This window comes from Poeciliopsis prolifica, unplaced genomic scaffold (genome assembly GCF_027474105.1).
Source record: "Poeciliopsis prolifica strain line A6 unplaced genomic scaffold, Auburn_PproV2 SCAFFOLD087, whole genome shotgun sequence".
Taxonomy (NCBI): domain Eukaryota; kingdom Metazoa; phylum Chordata; class Actinopteri; order Cyprinodontiformes; family Poeciliidae; genus Poeciliopsis; species Poeciliopsis prolifica.
In genome coordinates this window covers 389,863-412,658 of record NW_026562462.1, presented here as the reverse complement: position 1 = coordinate 412,658, position 22,796 = coordinate 389,863, and the positions used below count along the sequence as shown (strand labels likewise).

At 34.6% G+C, this 22,796-nt stretch overlaps 1 protein-coding gene, 1 pseudogene and 5 gene segments (V, D, J or C); 4 read left to right on the top strand and 3 right to left on the bottom strand.

Annotated features, from left to right (window-relative positions):
* The first annotated feature begins 3,971 nt into the window (after positions 1–3,971).
* On the top strand, positions 3,972–4,501 carry LOC129353329 (Ig kappa chain V region 3368-like). The segment is given in 2 exon segments: positions 3,972–4,022; positions 4,194–4,501. Coding segments are annotated over 2 exon segments (359 nt in total).
* A 572-nt stretch (positions 4,502–5,073) lies between these two features.
* LOC129353266 (Ig kappa-b4 chain C region-like) lies at positions 5,074–8,558 on the bottom strand (annotated as a pseudogene).
* On the top strand, positions 8,554–9,082 carry LOC129353265 (Ig kappa chain V region 3368-like). The segment is given in 2 exon segments: positions 8,554–8,643; positions 8,736–9,082. Coding segments are annotated over 2 exon segments (396 nt in total).
* Positions 9,083–9,775: 693 nt separating this feature from the next.
* Positions 9,776–10,513, top strand: LOC129353235 (immunoglobulin kappa variable 4-1-like). The segment is given in 3 exon segments: positions 9,776–9,863; positions 10,034–10,312; positions 10,488–10,513. Coding segments are annotated over 3 exon segments (357 nt in total).
* Positions 10,514–11,325: 812 nt separating this feature from the next.
* Positions 11,326–11,764, bottom strand: LOC129353264 (Ig kappa-b4 chain C region-like; the record flags this gene model as incomplete). The annotated part of the segment is given in 1 exon segment: positions 11,326–11,764. A coding segment is annotated over 1 exon segment (321 nt), but the record flags the coding sequence as incomplete, so codon positions are not given.
* Positions 11,765–15,987: 4,223 nt separating this feature from the next.
* On the top strand, positions 15,988–16,553 carry LOC129353318 (immunoglobulin kappa variable 3-15-like). The segment is given in 2 exon segments: positions 15,988–16,075; positions 16,246–16,553. Coding segments are annotated over 2 exon segments (360 nt in total).
* Positions 16,554–18,928: 2,375 nt separating this feature from the next.
* On the bottom strand, positions 18,929–21,678 carry LOC129353326 (uncharacterized). Its single transcript, XM_055022604.1, has 3 exons — positions 21,570–21,678; positions 20,985–21,320; positions 18,929–20,241 (listed from the first exon to the last, which is right to left on the bottom strand). The coding sequence occupies exons 1-3, from the start codon at positions 21,616–21,618 to the stop codon at positions 19,898–19,900; spliced, it is 729 nt and encodes a 242-aa protein (XP_054878579.1). The 5' UTR covers positions 21,619–21,678; the 3' UTR covers positions 18,929–19,897.
* Between the last annotated feature and the right edge of the window lie 1,118 nt (positions 21,679–22,796).

The window sequence follows — 22,796 nt, the reverse complement described above, 5'->3', positions numbered from 1 at the left end:
TCTTCTCCTGCTTGAGCTTGAGTCTTGAATTCCTGAGTTGACGTTGGACGACCTCATCATTTATTGTGACCTTTGGCTGCAGCGCAGCTGGTCTCTGGTTTTCCACTACACCACTCTCCCTTCTGTGTTAACTACAGGAACAAAACCTGTGACGTTTTCTGTGTCTGTACCAGGTTTTGGCTCCATGTCCTCAGGAACTGTCTGGGGGATCTCTGGTTCTATATCTAAATAAGTTTTTGGTTTTTTAGTCTCTTCAATCAAGTTTTTAGCAGTTTCCATTGGAATTACAACAACTCCCAGTTCAGCTCTACTTGCCATTTTCCTCTTTTTCTTACATTTAGATTTAGTCAATTCTTTTTCAATCATCTGCTGTGCTGTAGTCGTCGCTTCTTCTTTTGTTTGAGTCTCGGTTGTAACAGAGGCTGCCTGATCCCCAACTGTAGAAACCACTTGTTCACCTTCTACTCCAGAACTATTTTCATCACTAATCACTTTCAATTGAGAGGCAGCTTTTTTTGCTGCCATCCTCTTCTTCTTCCGTTTGGAGTTCTTGGATGTTTTTTTGTCTTCTTGCCGGTCCTCCAGTTGTTGGGTCTCAGAGTCTGATTCTTTTGCAATCATCTGCTGTACTGTAGTCGCCGCTTCTTCTTTTGTTTGAGTCTTGGTTGTATTGGAGGCTGTCTGATCACAAACTGTTTCTAATGTAGAAACATTTTCATGTTTGTTTATTTCAACAGAAACTTGATTTTTGTTCAGCATCTCCAGCTCAGACGAAGCTTTACTTGCTGCTTTTTTCCTGTTTTTCCGTCTAGTGTTCTTGGAAGGCTTTTTTCTATCTTCCAGGTGCCCATTTTGTTGAGTAGTGGGGACCATTTCTCCTTCGATCACTTCTGTTGTTTTATCAACAATCTCAGTCTGCATAGAAATCGTCTGATGGACTGGTACAAGGTGACGTCTGGTTTCAAACTCATTTATCTCGGTTTGTACCGCAGCAGACTGGTGATGGTCTGTTTTTGGGTGGTCTTGTGAGTCTGTCTGGGTTTGAACTGAAATCATTGAATTCCTTCTTTGCTTTCTTTCTGAGAGTAATTTGCTCGTCAGTTCCTTCTGTTGTTTAAGTTCAGCATTTAGTTCCTGATTGATTTCAAACATTTCATCAAGCTGTTTCATGAGATACGTCTGTACTTCAATATGTTCCAATACAGACTGCACATATGTGGCCAGACACGCACACTTTGGTGGACTTGTTTTCTTTTCTCCATGAATATTTTTTGCAGTTAGATTACCAGGAATCTCAGTTAAATTCGTTGATTTGACGTTTTCCTTGGGAACACCAGTAGCTGGACATTCGTCAGCTTTTTGTTCCAGCGTCTTCTGCAGTTTGAAGATGGGTTGGTCTTTGGTGACTAGCTGTGAAGTAGAAATGAGCGTCTTATCAGAATAACTTTCCTCTTTCAAGGAAGCGGGGACGTGTTCTTCCGACCAGGTTTTAAATGGTCCCTGGTTCTTCTCGTTGGACTCACTCTGAGGTGGCTGCATGTCCCCTTTTTGATCCACTGTCTCCAGTGCGTCAGTGACCGATTCATTTTCAACCACCACTGAAGAGTCCTGTTGTTCGATATTCTCAGCAGACTTCTTCAGGTCCTCGGCTTTGTGCAGCTCCCACCAGACTGCAAATGGCACCTTCTTCTTCTTGCGCTTCAGTGGCTTGGGTGGCTGTAATTCCCTTTCAGCAATGTTTCCGGATGCGACCTCTTCAACTCTAGGCTGGTTGGACTCCATTGTATCCTTTGCTTGATTCAGGTTTGTAAACTAAAATCACTTCTCTAGAAATTCGGTGAAGATTTCACGTTGAAAATCTCACTGCGATCTGCAAACTAAACTCTCAAGACAAACGTATCACCAACGGCTGCTAACAGGTTGTGACGACAGTAGATCGATGTGAGGAGCTTTTATAATCGCTGGTGATGTCAGAATTCTGCCTTTGGACTCACGTTGTGATGTCATAGTTTCAGAAAGTGTCAGTAGGCTTTTAAACTGTCACTGGTTGCTATAGTTACCAGTGATGTGCGGTCAGGTGACGCAGGTGAGGCTCATAATAAAATAATTTATTTTGCTATTTTCACCCTGCCCACTTAATAAATAAATATATATATTTATGTACACAATGTTTTACATTATGTAATTGTAAGATTACATATTAATTTTACAATTTAATGTGTAAAATTAACTTGTTTTGAAAAACTACATGTTTTTTGATATCAAGATAAAAACATAAATTAAAGTGCATGCATTATAAAATGAAAATGCATCATTGTGCTGCTCTATGATGTCCATATTCTTGTCTTTGTGTGTTTCTGAGAAGCTTGATAGATTATATTCTCCACAGGCAGTGATGGCATAGTTACTTTGAAAAAGTAACTTTAATCAGATTACTGAAAACATAACTTAGATTACTGATTACTTGATTTGGAAAGTAACTAAGTCACATTAAAAGTAACAGTTTTAGTTACTTTCAGCAGCTGCTAACAACAGCAATCTGCCACCCATGAAAATGACTTTGATCTTTGCCAAAACTTAATTGCAAGTTATTCTGTAATGTAACATAATTATAAAATAAGTTATAAGGTTGAACTACAGTACAAAAACACTTTAGTAATTTGTGTGTGTTTTTGAATGTTTCTATTGTCTGGAAAAACTATTAATAGGATTTTAGATTGCTTCCTTCTCTGTCCTGTGTCTTCTAGATCCATGATGAAGCATCATTATTGAGCTTTGAACTTAGATGACATGCAAACAGATTTCAGTCTGATAAATAAACAAAAAAAAATACATTTTTAAGATGTTACCTTCACACTAGAAGTGAAAAAGTAATGATCCAAAGATTAAAAGGCTTTATTGTCTGATCTTTTACTCCTTGAATTCATTAAAATTTAGACAAAATTAACAGTCACTTTTGTCCCTGGCTTCAGGATAATATTACTTTCAATACAGATTGTTCAAAAGAACAATAGCTATAAGTTCAGACATTCAATCTACAAACTAGCAGAACTGGGCCTAACTGGGCCCGAATCAGCTGGTGTCAGTGGGAGACGTTTGCCACATTGGATGCAATAAGATGACAAGTGGAGTGAAGAAATTTCAAAGCAATTGTCTACAAATGTTTAAACAATCAGGCTTTGAAATAATTAAAATGTTAAAATAATTTCAACACAAATAGTCTATATTCAATTTACCATAAATGACAACATTTATAGTGAAATGTTATTTTACCATAAAGCCTGAGAAACTCAAGAGTATATTCCATTTAACTGTTTTAAATAACATTCAAAAACATAATATAATAAACCAAGAATATGTTTAAGTTTTTCTGATATCTAATGTTTATTTGTTTTTATTTCATAAAGGTTTATTTTTACAGACTGACCCATTGAAGTCCAAGATTTCACTGCTCTGATAGACCTGCATTGATAAAACAAACAAATAAAGCAAAATATAGAAACAATATGAGGACCTTCTCTAAACAAATGACTCCGATAATTAAACTAGTTAAAAACCATGACTGAATTCAGACTAGAGAAGATGACTGTATACAGTTTATGCAAAAACTTGGTTGTATCCGGGTTCATATTATGTTTCCATACTTTCATGCAAAGCTCAGAAACTTTTTTATATTGAAACAAAGAAGAAGCAAACAATGAGACTTATTGAATCATATATTTGTATAAAAGTTATAAATGTTGAATTCGTGAAATGCTTTGAGCCGACATTTATTGTGAATTAATGAAATAGAATTAAATGTGAACATTAAAATGTTGCAGCAGTGAGGAGGAAACCTGCTGCCAGTTCATCTCCAGCTGACTGACCCTGTGTGTTTGCATATGTGTCCTGCCTCTCTCCAGCTGTTAAGAGGTCAGAGTTGATCAGTGGCTGTCCAGGCCTTTCAGAGCCACTGACACACCAGCAGCACAATGATGATGTCACTGACTCCACTGCTGACCATCCTGGGCTCCTGGTTCAGGGTGAGACTCTGAGAGAAACTTGGTTTGAAGAAGATATGATAATTAAAATTCTGCTATCAGAGAGAAATATTGAAACAAGATGTTAAAGTTTTATTTGATCTACTCAGAGATTATCAATCATTGTTAACCAAACATAGTTTCTCTCAATTTTTATTTTTTGATGTTTTCCAGGTTCATCAGGAGACATCATCCTGACTAGGACTCCTGGATCTCAGTCTGTTGCTGCAGGACAAACTGTCACCATCAGATGTAAAACCAGTTCATATGTTGGTAACAATCTCCACTGGTACCTTCAGAAACCTGCAGAAGCTCCTAAACTCTTAATTTATGATAGTGCAACTCGTCAGTCTGGAGTTCCAGCTCGTTTCAGTGGAAGTGGATCTGGTTCTGACTACACTTTGACCATCAGTGGAGTTCAGGCTGAAGATACAGGAGTTTATTACTGTCAGCAGGGTTGGAGCTCACCGTTCACACAGTGATAGAACGTCGTACAAAAACCTCCTTCAGCTGGAGAGGAAACTGATTCAACTCAACAGCTGCACTGAAACTAAAACACTGAAGTTTCCACAAATCATTTATTTATGTTTCTTAATTTTCTAGTTTTTAAGGTTATTTATTCATTCAAGCTTTTTCCACTAATATAGATTTTTTATTTTTGACGTCAATTTGGATCTGACACAAAAAATAATAAGAAAAATAATTCTTTCCCATTTGGTTAGGAATATTAAAGAAACAAAAAAATGTACTAGGAATTTCAACAGTTTATAGAAATGTTTTTTCAAATCATTTTTGGTCCAAGTAGCCATTTTTGAAAAGGTTCTTACTTCTGATGATGGTAATTCCTAAATATTTTTCCTGAGCTTTAAAACTGTATTCCAAATATGTTTTTAAATTTAATAATAATTTACCGGACATTCGATTCTATTCTTGTAATAAATAGACACGATGCCTCAAGAGATTAAAAGCAAAACATAAAGAAGTAAAACAGTAGAACATAACTAAAATATTTAGAGCTGATTAAAAAAGCAGCTACACACCAGAAGTTGATGAGTAAATATTTATTATCTGAACAGTGACAAACATGACAAAGCAAACATGACTCAGTGAAACTTCAGAATAATCAGCAGAGAAAGAGTGAGAGCAGTGACAGATTAAAGCCAGTATCAGAATCAGCTCAGGACTGGGAACACTGGTCTCTCCTCAGTGTCTCTGTGACTGCAGGCTGGGAGCTCTGGGAGGCCTCACAGGTCACAGAGCCCACCTTCCTCCACTGGTCTGCAGGGATCCTCAGGGTGCTGCTCCAGCTGTAGAGGCCGTCATTCTGCAGCACCCGGGGCTCCTGCTCTGCTCCCAGCTGCTGCTGCTGCTGCCGTCCAGCTTCCAGGACAGAGTCCAGTCTGAGGGGAAGCCCTTGTTGGCCAGACACAGGAGGGTAACCTGCTGCAGCTCCACACTGGAGGGGGGCAGCACTGTCAGGGTGGGGCGGGTATCACCTAGAAGACACCAATCAGGTTAGAGAACAGGAACCGCACACCTGCTAACCAGACAGCAGAAACTGGAACATCTTTACTGTGGGAGAAATGACTTTCTTTAAGATTCTTCAGTTGAACATTTTTCTGCTCCACCAGTTTCTCCCTCACACTCTGTTTCACTTCCCTTCACTGTGAACTCCTGCATATCAGCACATAGTCCTCATGTAACCTGAAATACACTAAACTAGAAAATGAGATTAAACATAAACTGAGCTCTACTTTCCCTCCCTTTCATAAAACATCACATTAAATCCTAAACAGGATCATTTTTAAAACCAAAATAAAAACTTTCTGATGTTCATCTTGTTAGACAATACTTAATTTTTTAAGTAAAAATATAGACATGAAACTTTTCATCATATTAACACTTACAGTAGACCAGCTGTAGGGCAAATGTGACGAGGAAAATTTGAAAAACAATATATATGTTTATATTGTATTACAGCAATTTTGAAACTGCAATATAAATATCAACAAATATTTTGATATGTAATTTTTTTTTAACGTAAATGATCTTAATCCTATTTTCTTTGTTGTTTAAAGCATTTAACATTAAAATCCAGTTTGAAAAATAACATGTTCAGCATTATTTAAATGTTTCATTACATTTAATTAGTGAGACAGAAATGTGAAGTCCACAATTCCTTAGAAATGTTGAAAAAATAAATTTCTCCAAACATCTTCCATGATCCTCTTCTGATCTTTTTCATATTTATCTCACAATAAATGTTAAATATTCAGAAACTTACGTCCAACATCCAGCCTTGTTCCTCCACCAAACGTGTACCACAGTGATACAAACTAATTGAGTCGTCGTACAAAAACCTCTGACAGAGACTCGGCTCTCTGACTCTGAACACAACAAACTGATTCTGACTGAAAACATTCAATGAGTCTGAAGTCATATTTTCCCTTCATATAATAAATACAAAACTTTCTACCAGTGAGAAAATAATAATTATTTCTCTCTTGATGTTTCTTTTTACTGGCACAACATGAAGTTTTCATCTCTGACTGAAGCAAATTAATATAAACCTAAATTATGGACGTTTCCAATTATATTAGTTTGTTGATGAACTTAACAACAATGTACCGCTCATATTTTAATGAAATACGTGAAATATTAAACTTACTTCCAACATCCAGCCTGGTTCCTCCACCAAACGTGTACCACAGTGATACAAACTGGTTGAGTCGTCGTACAAAAACCTCTAACTGTAGAGACACCGATGTAAAAAAAAAAACTAATTTCTACAAGTCGAGGGCCGGACTGGTTCAATGTTTATTACCATATATTGAAATGATTGCATGTAGCTTATTGAACCAAGATCTAACACAGTGTATATTATTTAATAATTAAAAGAATAAAGCAATATTTTGTTATGGCTCTGTCAGTAACCTCAAGTGAAAACATTTTCAACAGACAAACAGCAAAAAACTTAATGTTTTTGAAAAACAACATGTTTCTTAATATCAAGATAAATACATAAATTAAAGTGCATGCATTATAAACTGAAAATGCATTATTGTGTTGCTCTATATTCTTGTCTTCGTCTGTGTGTTTTTGAGAAGCTTAATAGATTATATTCTTAGATTACAGCCGAACTTTCTCCACAGAAAACAAACAGGCAGTGAGGGCATAGTTACTTTGAAAAAGTAACCTTTCCTTTGTTGATTTGTGGGATTTTGCATAAACAGATTTAACTGTAAAGAACAAGAAAGAAAGAAAAATTTAGTATTTATTTGCAAAATAAAATCATAAAAATCATAAAAAGATGCAAAGGCTTTAGATCTCAATCAATGGAAAGAAAACAAATTCATATTAATTTAGAAACATCAATACTAATGTTTTACCATGAGGTTTTCAATGGGGATCGAGACAGAGGTCTCTTAATTTTTAGAACTGTAAAGAAAAACCCTTCAATGAACTAACTTCATAATTCATAGTGGAAAACATGCCTGAATGATAAAGGTATATTTTCCAATCTTTTACTTCCGGATAAATAGAATTAAAGTAAAAACTGTTATTTCTGTTTCTACAGTTTAATATTAATTTAAATACACAATGTTCACTGGATTGTAGCACAAACAATATATATATAAATTCGTATATTCAACATACAGCTGAGCAGATTTGGGCCTAACTGAGAATGACTGAGAACAAAATCTTCCATTATGATATTTTCTATGTGTGGAATATAAATCAGCTGGTATCAGTGGGAAACGTCCGTCACTTTGGCTGCATTAAGACGACAAATGGTGTCAATGAATTTCACAATGAAATATTTAAATAATCAGACATTTAAATTGAAATATTTTTTACCGAAAAGATGATCAGTTAAATCAAACAGTTTAATTTGTTTTTATTTATTGTACTTTTTGTGACAATCATTTTCAAAAGCTCAAAAGTTAGGATTGAGTTTCTACAGTCCACCAGTATGATTGAAAATTAGTCATTTTACTGGTTAAATCCTAAGAAACTCAATAATATACAGCTTAAAATTTAAACATTTGACAAAACATTCAAAACCCAATTAAAAATGATTTATAATAAATTAAGACGAGAATAAATTTAATGTTTTTTGATTTATAAAGTTCATTTTATTCTATATAATACATGTGTTTCAATAGAGATTATTTATTTTGAGATCTAAGATCTCATTAACAGTATAGACCAGGTTTGAAATGACAAAACAGAAAAAACAATTTACAATCCCATCAACAATACAAGTAACTAAAACATTTGACTGAATTAAATCAGCTGATAAAAACATGTCTGAATTTGAAAAATGTACTTGTGAGACCAGAATTAATCCAAATCTATAATTGCAATGACATATTTGTAAAGCAAAAGTTTCATTATAGAATAATCATAAAACTCAATCTAAAGGATTCCATTCAAATCTTAGATAAACTGATTTACATCAGCAGCTCCATGCTCCAGCGCTCTGGGAGAGTTTATAGTCCTGACAGTTGAACACTGGATGTGACAGCTGTCCTTCATCACAACGAAGACACAGAAATCCTCCTCATCTAAAACATGACTTTGATCTGCGTCCTCATCTGGACTCTCCTCTGCTTCACTCAGGGTGAGGAAAATCATTTTTCTGTCATGTGAAAATCATTTGGAGTGTAGCTGAGTTTCACCATCTCATGTCCAGAGTTTCTTCTCTCTCCTCAGGATCTGATGGACAAAATGTTGTTGTGACTCAATCAGCAGCCGAATCAGTGCAGCTCGGTCAGACGGTCACTATCGAGTGTAAGGCCAGTAGACAAGTAGCTCTATGCACTTCTCCATCTGGTTACTGCCTGTCCTGGTACCATCAGAAACCTGGAGAAGCTCCTAAAGCTCTTATATATGGAACATCGTCCAGATTTTCAGGAATCTCCTCCAGATTCAGTGGAAGTGGAAAAGGAAATGGATTAGACTTCACTCTGACCATCAGTGGAGTTCAGGCTGAAGATGCAGGAGTTTATTACTGTCAGAGTTATCATTACATCAACAGTCAGAATGTGTTCACACAGTGAAAAATCACCGTACAAAAACCTCCTTCAGTCTTACAACAGAAACTGAACTTTGTTCTGCTCCTGGAATCTGCTGCTGAAACTGATACAGTTCATTAAACACAAACACACAGAACACACATATTAATAATTTAAAATATAATAAACAGAAAAAAAAACAATATCCAGGTCAATTCTTGGTATTCCTCTTCTGACAGATAAAGTTTTGATGAATAATTTCCAATCATGACATGAAGCAGAGCACATTCTATAAACGACCAGGTTGAATATATATATATTTTCTCCAGTTAAATGGAATCACTTAAATTATTCAGATCACAGACATTAAAACTGTTCTGGTATTTAAGGATTATAAAAGTGTCAAAACAAATGAAAAACATTTTCAGTTACACATTTTATTGAGTAGATCTCAGGATTAATAACACAATAGAATATCTTTAAAATAAATTTTACTCTTTAAATGATACTAAAATTACTGTAACCTCAACAAACCTGTCATTTTATGACCATAATCAGAGTATAATAACACCATAAAGAGACACTTTTCTATATTTATTGACATTATCAGCAGTGTTGCAGCAGTGAGGAGGAAACCTGCTGCCGGTTCATCTCCAGCTGACTGACTCTGTGTGTTTGCATATGTGTCCTGCCTCTCTGCTCCAGCTGTTAAGAGGTCAGAGTTGATCAGTGGCTGTCCAGGCCTTTCAGAGCCACTGACACACCAGCAGCACAATGATGATGTCACTGACTCCACTGCTGACCATCCTGGGGCTCCTGGTTCAGGGTGAGACTCTGAGAGAAACTTGGTTTGAAGAAGATATGATAATTAAAATTCTGCTATCAGAGAGAAATATTGAAACAAGATGTTAAAGTTTTATTTTATCTATGCAGAGATTATCAGTCATTGTTAATCAAACATAGTTTCTCTCAATTTTTATTTTTTATGTTTTCCAGGTTCATCAGGAGACATCATCCTGACTCAAACTCCTGAATCTCAGTCTGTTGCTGCAGGACAAACTTTCACCATCAGATGTAAAACCAGTTCAAGTGTTAGTAGCTATCACTGGTACCTTCAGAAACCTGCAGAAGCTCCTAAACTCCTGATTTATTATGCTACAACTCGTCAATCTGGATTTCCAGCTCGGTTCAGTGGAAGTGGATCTGGTTCTGACTTCACTCTGACCATCAGTGGAGTTCAGGCTGAAGATTCAGGAGTTTATTACTGTCAGCAGGGTAGCATGTTTCCACTCACACAGTGATAGAACGTCGTACAAAAACCTTCAGCTGGAGAGGAACTGATCCAACTCAACAGCTGCACTGAAACTAAAACACTGAAAGTTTCCATAAATTATTATTATGTTTCTTAATTTTCTAGTTTTTTTTTATTTTTTTATTTTATTCATTCAAGCTTACTCCACTAATTTATATTTCTAATTTTTTATGTCAATTTGGATCTGACACACAAAAAATAAAAATAAAAATAATTCTTTCCCATTTGGTTAGGAATACTAAAGAAACATAAAAGCACTAGAAGTTTAAACCGTTTATAGAAATGTTTTTTCAAATCATTGTTTGTTCCAAGGAGCCATTTTGAAAAACCTTTGACTTTTGATGATAATAGTTCCTAAATATTTTTTTCAAAAGTAAAAATTTGGATTGTTTGGCAGTTGAATTGTTTTAAAAAGATCCCAATTCTTTGTTGGGATCTTTTCCTTTTGGATAAATCAAGTCATGAATAAAAGTTTGAGAATGGAAACAACAAACCCTTGGAAAATAGTTTGAATAGAAAAAAAAGATGTTGCAGCAAAAAGATTGTTTTAGTTATACACATCAGAAAGTTCATTAAGATAAAAAAAATACTAGATCTACAGAGAATTCCTTCAGTTGTGTTTGCTATTTTGTTAGAACAATTAAAGAAACAAAAAATGCACTAGGAGTTTAAATAACTACTATTTTTTAAATGTTTTTTCAAATCATTTTTGGTCCAAGTAGCCATTTTTGAAAAGGTTCTTACTTTTAATGGTGGTAGTTCCTAAATATTTTTCCCTAGCTTTAAAACTGTATTCCAAATATGTTTTTAAATTTAATGATGATTTGCAGGATATTTAATTCTATTCTTGTGATAAATAGAGACGATGCCTCAAGAGATTAAAAGCAAAACATAAAGAAGTAAAACAGTAGAACATAACTAAAATATTTAGAGCTGATTAAAAAAGCAGCTACACACCAGAAATTGATGAGTAAATATTTATTATCTGAACAGTGACAAACATGACAAAGCAAACATGACTCAGTGAAAATAGAGAATAATCAGCAGAGAAAGAGTGAGAGCAGTGACAGATTAAAGCCAGTATCAGAATCAGGTCAGGACTGGGAACACTGGTCTCTCCTCAGTGTCTCTGTGACTGCAGGCTGGGAGCTCTGGGAGGCCTCACAGGTCACAGAGCCCACCTTCCTCCACTGGTCTGCAGGGATCCTCAGGGTGCTGCTCCAGCTGTAGAGGCCGTCATTCTGCAGCACCCCGGGGCTCCTGCTCTGCTCCCAGCTGCTGCTGCTGCTGCCGTCCAGCTTCCAGGACAGAGTCCAGTCTGAGGGGAAGCCCTTGTTGGCCAGACACAGGAGGGTAACCTGCTGCTGCTGCAGCTCCACACTGGAGGGGGCAGCACTGTCAGGGTGGGGCGGGTATCACCTAGGAAACACCAATCAGGTTAGAGAACAGGAACCGCACACCTGCTAACCAGACAGCAGAAACTGGAACATCTTTACTGTGGGAGAAATGACTTTCTTTAAGATTCTTCAGTTGAACATTTTTCTGCTCCACCAGTTTCTCCCTCACACTCTGTTTCACTTCCCTTCACTGTGAACTCCTGCATATCAGCACATAGTCCTCATGTAACCTGAAATACACTAAACTAGAAAATGAGATTAAACATAAACTGAGCTCTACTTTCCCTCCCTTTCATAATACATTACATTAAATCTTAAGCAGGATCATTTTTAAAACCAAAATAAAAACTTTCTGATGTTCATCTTGTTAGACAATACTTCATTTTTTAAGTAAAAAAATAGACATGAAATTTTTCATCATATTAACACTTACAGTAGACCAGCTGTTGAGCTAAAATGACGAGGAAAATTTGAAAAACAATATATATGTGTATATTGTATTACAGCAATTTTGAAACTGCAATATAAATATCAACAAATATTTTGATATGTAATTTTTTTTTAACGTATATGATCTTAATCCTATTTGTTTTGTTGTTTAAAGCGTTTAACAACATTAAAAACCAGTTTGAAAAATAACATGTTCAGCATTATTCAAATGTTTCATTACATTTAATTAGTGAGACAGAAATGTGAAGTCCACAATTCCTTAGAAATGTTGAAAAAATAAATTACTCCATTCACCCTTTCATGATCCTCTTATGATCTTTTTCATATTTATCTCACAATAAATGTTAAATATTCAGAAACTTACGTCCAACATCCAGCCTGGTTCCTCCACCAAAAGTCCACCACAGTGATACAAACTAATTGAGTCGTCGTACAAAAACCTCTGACTGCAGAGACTCGGCTCTCTGACTCTGAACACAACAAACTGATTCTGACTGAAAACATTCAATGAGACTGAAGTCATATTTTCTCTTCATATAATAAATACAAAACTTTCTACCAGTGAGAAAATAATAATTATTTCTCTCTTGATGTTTCTATTTACTGGCACAACATGAAGTTTTCATCTCTGACTGAAACAAATTAATATAAACCTAAATTATGGACGTTTCCAGTTATATTAGTTTGTTTATCAACCTAACAACGAAGTTCTGCTCATATTGTAATAAAATATGTGAAATATTCTACTTACTTCCAACATCCAGCCTGGTTCCTCCACCAAACGTGTACCACAGTGATACAAACTGGTTGAGTCGTCGTACAAAAACCTCTGACTGCAGAGACACGGCTCTCTGACTCTGAACACAACAAACTCTAAATGAACAGTTTCAACCTGCAAAACACAGCTAGAAATTATATTTATTCATTATATTGTTTCTGATATCGACGGTCAATCATTTTGGTTTATTCCTCATAAAGGTTTTTATTATAATCAGGGAATGTTCCACCACAGAAATATAGACATTTTTAACATTTATTTAGGGAGAGACATGAGCAAAGAAGTAAAAACATAACCTGTTGGAGACATAATCCTTATCAATATATGATAACTTTATAGCAGAAATGTTGAAACATTGCCACACAAGACTGTTTCCTTTTGATTCAATTCCTTCTCAGTGTTGGCGGCAGTAATATCTGTGGGTCCAAGCATCATTATTGAACTTTGAACTTTAATGTCATGCAGGTTTCAGTCTGATAAATATAATCAGCTATGGAAACAAAATAGGAGACCACTGCAAATGATCAGTTCTCTTATTTTACTCTTTGTGGTATAAATGTGAGTAAATTGTTCTTTCATCCTTTGAACTACTAACAACATGTCTCTGAAATTAGAAACAAACATTTTGTATTTATTTGCAGAATAAAATTATAAAAATCAGAAAAAGATGCAAAGACTTTAGATCTGAAGTAATGGAAAGAAAACAAATTCATATTAATTTAGAAACATCAATACTAATGTTTTACCATGAGGTTTTCAATGGGGATCGAGACAGAGGTCTCTTAATTTTTAGAACTGTAAAGAAAAACCCTTCAATGAACTAACTTCATAATTCATAGTGGAAAATATGCCTGAATGATAAAGGTATATTTTCCAATCTTTTACTTCCGGATAAATAGAATTAAAGTAAAAACTGTTATTTCTGTTTCTACAGTTCAATATTAATTTAAATACACAATGTTCACCGGATTGTAGCACAAACAATAATATAAATTCATATATTCAACATACAGCTGAGCAGATTTGGGCCTAACTGAGAATAACTGAGAACAAAATCTTCCATTATGATATTTTCTATGTGTGGAATATAAATCAGCTGGTATCAGTGGGAAACGTCCGTCACTTTGGCTGCATTAAGACGACAAATGGTGTCAATAAATTTCACAATGAAATGTTTAAATAATCAGACATTTAAATTATAATATTTTTAACCGAAAAGATGATCAGTTAAATCAAACAGTTTTAGTTTGTTTTTCTTTATTGTACTTTTTGTGACAATCATTTTCAAAAGCTCAAAAGTTTAGATTGAGTTTCTACAGTCCACCAGTATGATTTAAAAATGATTTATAATAAATTAAGACGAGAATAAATTTAATGTTTTTTGATTTATAAAGTTCATTTTATTCTATATAATACATGTGTTTCAATAGAGATTATTTATTTTGAGATCTAAGATCTCTTTAACAGTTTAGACCAGGTTTGAAATGACAAAACAGAAAATCAATTTACAAACCCATCAACAATACAAGTAACTAAAACATTTGACTGAATTAAATCAGCTGATAAAAACATGTCTGAATTTGAAAAATGTACTTGTGAGACCAGAATGAATCCAAATCTATAATTGCAACGACATATTTGTGAAGCAAAAGGTTCATTATAAAATGATTATAAAACACATTCTAAGTGATTTTATTCAAATGTTAAATAAAGTGATTTGCATCAGCAGCTCCATGCTCCAGCGCTCTGGGAGAGTTTATAGTCCTGACAGTTGAACACTGGATGACTGACAGCTGTCCTTCATCACAACGAAGACACAGAAATCCTCCTCATCTAAAACATGACTTTGATCTGCGTCCTCATCTGGACTCTCCTCTGCTTCACTCAGGGTGAGGAAAATCATTTTTCTGTCATGTGAAAATCATTTGGAGTGTAGCTGAGTTTCACCATCTCATGTCCAGAGTTTCTTCTCTCTCCTCAGGATCTGATGGACAAAATGTTGTTGTGACTCAATCAGCAGCCAGATCAGTGCAGCTCGGTCAGACTGTCACTACTGAGTGTAAGGCCAGTGTTCAACTACAAGGTTGTAGCCCACCTTGTCTTTCCTGGTACCACCAGAAACCTGGAGAAGCTCCTAAAGCTCTTATATATGTAACATCATCCAGATTTTCAGGAATCTCCTCCAGATTCAGTGGAAGTGGAAAAGGAAATGGATTAGACTTCACTCTGACCATCAGTGGAGTTCAGGCTGAAGATGCAGGAGTTTATTACTGTATGAGTTATCATTACATCAACAGTCAAAGTGTGTTCACACAGTGAAAAATCACCGTACAAAAACCTCCCTCAGTCTTACAACAGAAACTGAACTTTGTTCTGCACCTGGAATCTGCAGATGCAGAAACTGATACAGTTCATTAAACACAAACATTGAACACACATATTAATAATTTAAAATATAATAAACAGAAGAAAACAACCAGTATCCAGGTCAATTCTTGGTATTCCTCTTCTGACAGATAAAGTTTTGATTAATAATTTCCAATCATGACATAAAGCAGAACACATTCTATAAACGACCAGGTTGAATATATATATATTTTCTCCAGTTAAATGGAATCACTTAAATTATTCAGATCACAGACATTAAAACTGTTCTGGTATTTAAGGATTATAAAAGTGTCAAAACAAATGATAATCATTTTCAGTTACACATTTTATTGAGTAGATCTCAGGATTAATAACACAATAGAATATCTTTAAAATATATTGTTACTCTTTAATTGATACTAAAATTACTGTAACCTGAACAAACCTGTCATTTTATGACCATAATCAGAGTATAATAACACCATAAAGAGACACTTTTCAATATACATTGACATTATCAGCAGTGTTGCAGCAGTGAGGAGGAAACCTGCTGCCGGTTCATCTCCAGCTGACTGACTCTGTGTGTTTGCATATGTGTCCTGCCTCTCTCCAGCTGTTAAGAGGTCAGAGTTGATCAGTGGCTGTCCAGGCCTTTCAGAGCCACTGACACACCAGCAGCACAATGATGATGTCACTGACTCCACTGCTGACCATCCTGGGGCTCCTGGTTCAGGGTGAGACTCTGAGAAAAACTTGGTTTGAAGAAGATATGATGATTAAAATTCTGCTATCAGAGAGAAATATTGAAACAAGAAGTTAATGATTTATTTGATCTACTCAGAGATTATCAATCATTGTTAATCAAACATAATTTCTCTCAATTTTTATTTTTTATGTTTTCCAGGTTCATCAGGAGACATCATCCTGACTCAGACTCCTGGATCTCAGTCTGTTGCTGCAGGACAAACTGTCTTCATAAAGTGTAAAACCAGTTCAAGTGTTAATAGCAATCTCGACTGGTTCCTTCAGAAACCTGCAGAAGCTCCTAAACTCCTGATTTATTATGCTACAACTCGTCAGTCTGGAGTTCCAGTTCGGTTCAGTGGAAGTGGATCTGGTTCTGACTTCACTCTGACCATCAGTGGAGTTCAGGCTGAAGATTCAGGAGTTTTTTACTGTCAGCAGAGACAAAGCTTCCCACTCACACAGTGATAGAAAGTCGTACAAAAACCTTCAGCTGGAGAGGAACTGATCCGACTCAACAGCTGCTAGGAAACTGAAACACTAAAAGTATCCAGTACTAATATAATGTCAATAATAATTATGAAGAACCTGTTTAAATATCTATTTACCCATTTTCTTTTCTCACTGAGTAGATTTTTATTTTTTAGGTCTTTTGAATACATTAGTGAGCTTTTATGACTGAAAAAACAAATAATTGTAAAACAACATTTTTGTGATTATTTCAATTTGTTCAAGTGACCAAGTGTTGAACAGTGAGTCAGTAAATGACTTCAATTCTGCTTGACTTTAAAGATTCCTATAAATAAAAAACTGGTCAGATTTGATCAGTGTCAGTTCAGACCTTTCACAGCCACTGACACAGCAATAAGACTATTTAAAATTTTCTTCTGTCAAATAATTTACTTTTTAAAATTAGTCTTAAAAAATACTGATATCTTGGTAAAATTTACTGTCATGTGTTTAATGAGAAAGATGCACAATTGGTTTAGCTCATTTATATGAACTGCATAATAATGTTACATGAAGCAAAATATAAGTAAATTCCACTCTGTGGAATAAAACAATTTTTGTTTATGACATGAATTATAAAATTCACAGCTAAAACTAACTGGAAGAGAAACATAGAGAAACAAGTTGGACACCAGAAGTTGATGAGTAAATTATAACGATTATAAATTACTTAAAAGACGTAGTTTTTTGTTTTGTAACTTTGACATTTCTATAAAACAAAATACTAGAATAGGAGATATGATTTATTATTTATTGTGTGTCACGTGGAAGATAAATTTTTTTGATGTATTTTCCACAATGTGCTATGAGTAAAATGTGTTCATACTGGTATAAAATTGACTCAAATGGTTCTTTTTCATTATCATTTCACTCACACTGACCAACATTAATAACTACAGTTATTCTTCATAAAACGAATCATCACTCTACATAACATCTTTAACAAAATAATAAAATCTGGATAGGCACTGTCTTTTTTATTCTCAGAAAAATATAGTTTTGCCAAGAAAATATGAATAAAAAACACTTTGAGTGTGCAGTCCCTCAGTGTTTTCACTGCAAAAAACCCTGAATAAAAATACTGAAAAACTCAGACATGTACATTTTAATTTTATTTTATGTTATATGAACACATTCCAAGGCTGTTGAAGGCTCCATTGGACAGAAGATGTTTGGATTCATGAACTAAATGATAATTAAATTGCAAAATAAATCATCAAAAGTTGTGTGCATTAAATGTATAAAGCATTCACATTTGAAAACATTTCATCCAATCAGACGTTGAGTGGAATTTTTTAAATATCTCTTAAGGAGAAAATTGAAAAAAAACAAACAAACAAAACAAAAACAGAAGTTATTATGCGGAATGTTATCATGCAATTAATTTTAAAAATTGTTGCTTGTTTTGGACATTAAATATATTCACATGTCATTCTTGAGTCATTTGGGTTTAATGAAGGCCGCTGTCTCCCTCTACTGATCATTCTGAGAATAACACACTCATTTTGGGTCATATTGAGCTTTATTTCTTATAAATTGTGACTGATTCAGCATCTAATTATTTAGGATTCGAAAAACATACCTGCCTAAGTTTTGTTTCTAAACGCTCAGAACAAAATACATAAGACTTCTCCTTTTATTAGCTTTCACAATGTTCCTCCTAGTTTGGGTAATATTTCACCTTTCGTTCTCTTCACCAACATTATCCTTTTCTCCAGCCTCAGGGTGCAATGTTTATTTTACATTATATCTACAGTTGCATGTATGGATATGATGATGCAGCTTGCATCCAGCTATGTTCAGACCTTGATCCTAGTTTTATTCAAACAACTTTTATACCTGCATTTCACTGCATGTTAGGCCAATAAAATGCAACTTCATCACGTGAAGCATGAAGCCATTAATAACGTATCCTGTATTTTAACAAAAAAAAAAAAAATGTTTTTCAATTTCTCCAATTTTTATGTTTGCAGTTATTTTGCAGAAAGTTTTTTTTTCTCTGTATTCCCAGAAATGCCACGAGATGGCAGCACTGCTCCAGAGGTGTGCTGTGGAAATGAACGTATGATGTTGGATAAAAACACTTTCTTTTACTTCCAAGAACAGCAAAAATCGGCATATTAAGATTAGATAAATCAAAGACTCCTATCATGCAACAAATTTTTAGTTATGATGAGTTCAATCCTAAAAATTATATAACAACGCTCATTTTATTTTTTCTGAATTATTTTAATTCTGGCTGTGCCATGCAACTAAAATGTATAAAGAAAAATGTGACAAAATGAGATTAGGTGTAAACTTTGTTTCCACCTTAAAAAAATTAAGACTTCCAGTATAATTTACAGAGCAGTTTAATTGTCTGTGAGGCAAAATGGAAGAAGACGTAAAACTCTCCAAATACTCAACATGTCCCGTCTGATACATGACTTTTGAATGGTAATTATAAACAACTTTAAACATTGTGATCTTAAAGGTAAGCAAAAGGTCTTGTAATTTACAAAAATATTGGAATTATTTAAATTCATTTTATTTTTCAGAAAATGTCTTCAAGTTGAAAATGTCTGACTTCAAACTCACAAATATTTGCCACTTTTTCTGCACAACTCTGAAGAAAATGTACTGAAGTCTCATATTAAGCATGTTAGACATTAATCTGCAGGACATCTGTCAAGACAAAGAGAGAAATAATACTTTGAAGCAAAAATATTTGCTTAGTGTTATCTGTGAATTTTAAACTTGTATTACTGTTTCTCTGGACTACAAATGATATCAAGCAAGTCATTTTTAGCCTGTCTTCAAAATATGAAATTCAAAGAAAATACTATTTGTGATGTGTGTTAGCATACATCAGAAAATTACTAAAAGAAAGTAAAATTTGTCCTCTGTCTTTAAGTTTTTGTGGAAAGATTTTTAGTTTAGCCGCAAACTCGCCAGATCACTTACTGAATACATATATATTACATAGATTACATTTAATCTGTGGAAAGTAAAAACAAATATAAAATAAATTACTCATTATATAAATGTTAATGTGATTTAGTACTGAAGAATGCTCTTCACCCTTAAATAAATTGAAAATGTGATCAATTCATCAGAAGTTTCATGGCTTTAAAATAATCCAAAGTTAAAGTTTTAAAGCTTTTCAACAGGCGTCTACATATATATGCATTTATCCTCTAATTGTGATCACAAATTATGACATATTCCATTTAATATTATAAAGAAGACCATGCAGAATAAAGGAAGAGAATAATTTGTTCTTCAAAATGCCCTGCCGAGTGAAACCAGTTAAAGTATAAAAATCAATCCAGTGAGTCAGACTGGGCCACTGATCTCTCGTTGATTTTCAGTGTTACCGACACTGGATCCAGTGAGCCCAGAACCGCCTTGCAGGTCACAGAAAATATCTTCTTCCAGTTCTCCTCATCAACCGTCAAGGAGCTGCTCCAGGCGTAGTGGTCATCATCTAGAGGCGTCACTGGGCCCCGTTCCTCTTTCCAGTGGATTTGGCTGCTGCTGTTGACCTGCCACTGCAATTGCCAGTCAGAGGGGAAGCCCTTGTTTCCCAGACATGTGAAGGTTAACTTCCCCTGCTGCGGCTCCTCACTGGAGGGGGCCAGCAAAGTCAGGTTGGGATGTGAAACATCTATGAGACAATAAACACCTTTTATGGTCAGGATCAACCCAACTGTCTGTCAACAGCAAACACATGTTCTGGTCAATAACTGGACTTCTCTTTTTCTGCAAATGATTCACTTCATTCTAGTCTTATTTATAAATTATTTAATGTACGGTCACAGCAAATGGTAAATGACCTGGACTTGTAAAGCATTTATGAAGTGCAGAGGACCCCAAAAGCCAAAGTGAGACAGACACTGAGGGGATCAAACCGTCAACCTCAAACTCATGTCACCATCTTCACCACAACAGTACAACAGAATCCTCTATTGACCATTTGATAATCATTTGAAACATAAAATATACTGAGATAATACAATCTCCTGTGGCCACACTTTTCTTCAAATTATTTAGTAAAAATATTGTTTTTGGTGTGAGAACTGATATTTGTTGTTGATGTATAAAAAGTCTTAAAATAAGTTTAATTACAGTAAAGCATTCGTAAATTTCTCAAAGCAAGATATTTCTTCCACCAGTAATATTTCTCTTCAAATTACACTGGTTTCACATTAAACTTTAATGTTAGGAAAAGCCTAAATAATAGCAGATTTTAAAATAATATTTTAAAGCTCTGTGTACTGTGACCAGTTTAGTAGTATAACTCCACAATTTAACCACTTTTAAGGTCAAAAGCTCAGCTTGCCATTTAAAAAACTGCAGAAAAAGAAAGTCCAGTATAAAAAGTAACAAGATATCAAAAATATTAAATACCTTTCTCAGTCACAACATGGAGTTCAACTATTCCAATTTCAGCAGCATGGTTCCCCAATATTATGACAGTATAATTTCCGCTGTCATTCAGTTGTACGGAGGTCAGAATCAGGTGGCCGTTGGCCGAATCAATCGAAGCTCTACCTTCGTAGCGATCGTTCACCTTGAGACCTTCTGGACGCAGAAGAGCAACATTTACAATTTGGTTTTCACCTTTGAAGTTCCAGGTTATTATGTTATGTGGCTCATTCTCAATCTCTATTTTAAGTGTCGCGTTTCCCCCCAAATAGGCTTGCACTGGACTCTCCGACACAATCTTCTGACCAACACTGGGCCCTGTAGGCAAGCATGAAAGGGTTAGATTGTTTTATAAACATTTAAAGGTGTAAACAAGAGTAATATTTATTCAAATAGAGGCCAAACTTTAATAAAGATCATCATTTAGTATTTTTATCAGTATTGAGTTCAGCTTAGCAAAAGGAAACAAAATAGACTGATGATCATCAGGTCTTACAGTTATTACAAAATATCCAGTTAATGTGTAACATTTCATGCATTAAATTACACAGAAATGTTAAACCTTACCTATGAAACAGAGGAAAAACACAAGTGATTTTAAGCTGAACAGATCCATGTTTCTCTGATAGGACAGATGATATTGCAATGCTTTTAAAGGGTAAATACAGGAAGCTCAAAGAGCATGTTTTCTCTGTAAACTTACCGTTATACAAACTGGAGTTTAGTCAGCAAAAGCTAATTATTTACAGATTTCAACTTGCGTACTAAAGTTACTGTTGTTGAAGATTTAAGATTGATATAATCTTTGTGTGGCCAACAACATATGATCTCTTTTACTTTCTTTGTTTTTTTTACAATCTGCTGTTTGTTTAATGAGATGATTCGGAGAATTTCAGCCTAGTTTTTCCCCGTGTCACACTTTCTACCCATTTCTCCTACTTCAATGCCTCACATCTCTTTTATTTTTTTTTGTTTTATGCAGTTGCCCCTTCATGGACTCTTAAAATAATATAGTCAGTATGAACTGATGGCACCATGTCAGGCCTGGCTTTATCTCTTATCCTGGATTTCTGAATCCGAATTTTTGTGAAACAGCCCTCAGTTTAGCACTTTGGTTAAATATTCTGTTTTAAGCTTTGCTTTATGAATAAAATGGGATCGAACATATTGCATTTCCTGCATGAAACAAACAGAAGTTGGCATCTGTGTGTGATGACTTGCTGCCTTGAACACCAGATTTAGTTTTGTGTAACAAAAAGGTAAGGCTAATGTTTTTTTCTTCATTAATAAACCAAAAATAGATAGATAGATAGATAGATAGATAGATAGATAGATAGATAGATAGATAGATAGATAGATAGATAGATAGATAGATAGATAGATAGATAGATAGATAGATAGATAGATAGATAGATAGATAGATAGATAGATAGATAGATAGATAGATAGATAGATATCTTAAAAGACCACCAGATGGCAGCACCATGATATAGATAAAATAAGCCACAATATTTTCTTCCATTTTTTAGTTTAGGCGTAATAATGCATTTTTCCACATGCATTAAATGCATTACCTGTTTGTGTGAAATAACCAGAAGTTCATCATTAATCTTTTAAAAATATTTTTAACGTATTACATTTCAGTCTGGATAATTATTAGCCTACTAATATTTTATATGACGTGATAGTATTACGCCACAACAAATTCAAAGAAAAAAGCAGAAACGTATGAAATAAATTTCAAAATGAGAGAAAAAAGGAAATTACAAAGTGTCTGCGGTTTGTTGAGACTTT

What these genes read in the sequence shown, in the direction of transcription:
- LOC129353326 (XM_055022604.1), bottom strand. Translation starts at nt 21,618, where the DNA reads ATGGATCTGTTCAGCTTAAAATCACTTGTGTTTTTCCTCTGTTTCATA. An exon ending in GTTTTTCCTCTGTTTCATAG is followed by an intron (nt 21,321 to 21,569) that starts GTAAGGTTTAAC and finishes GCTTGCCTACAG; the next exon opens with GGCCCAGTGTTGGTCAGAAG. An exon ending in CCATGTTGTGACTGAGAAAG is followed by an intron (nt 20,242 to 20,984) that starts GTATTTAATATT and finishes ATTGTCTCATAG; the next exon opens with ATGTTTCACATCCCAACCTG.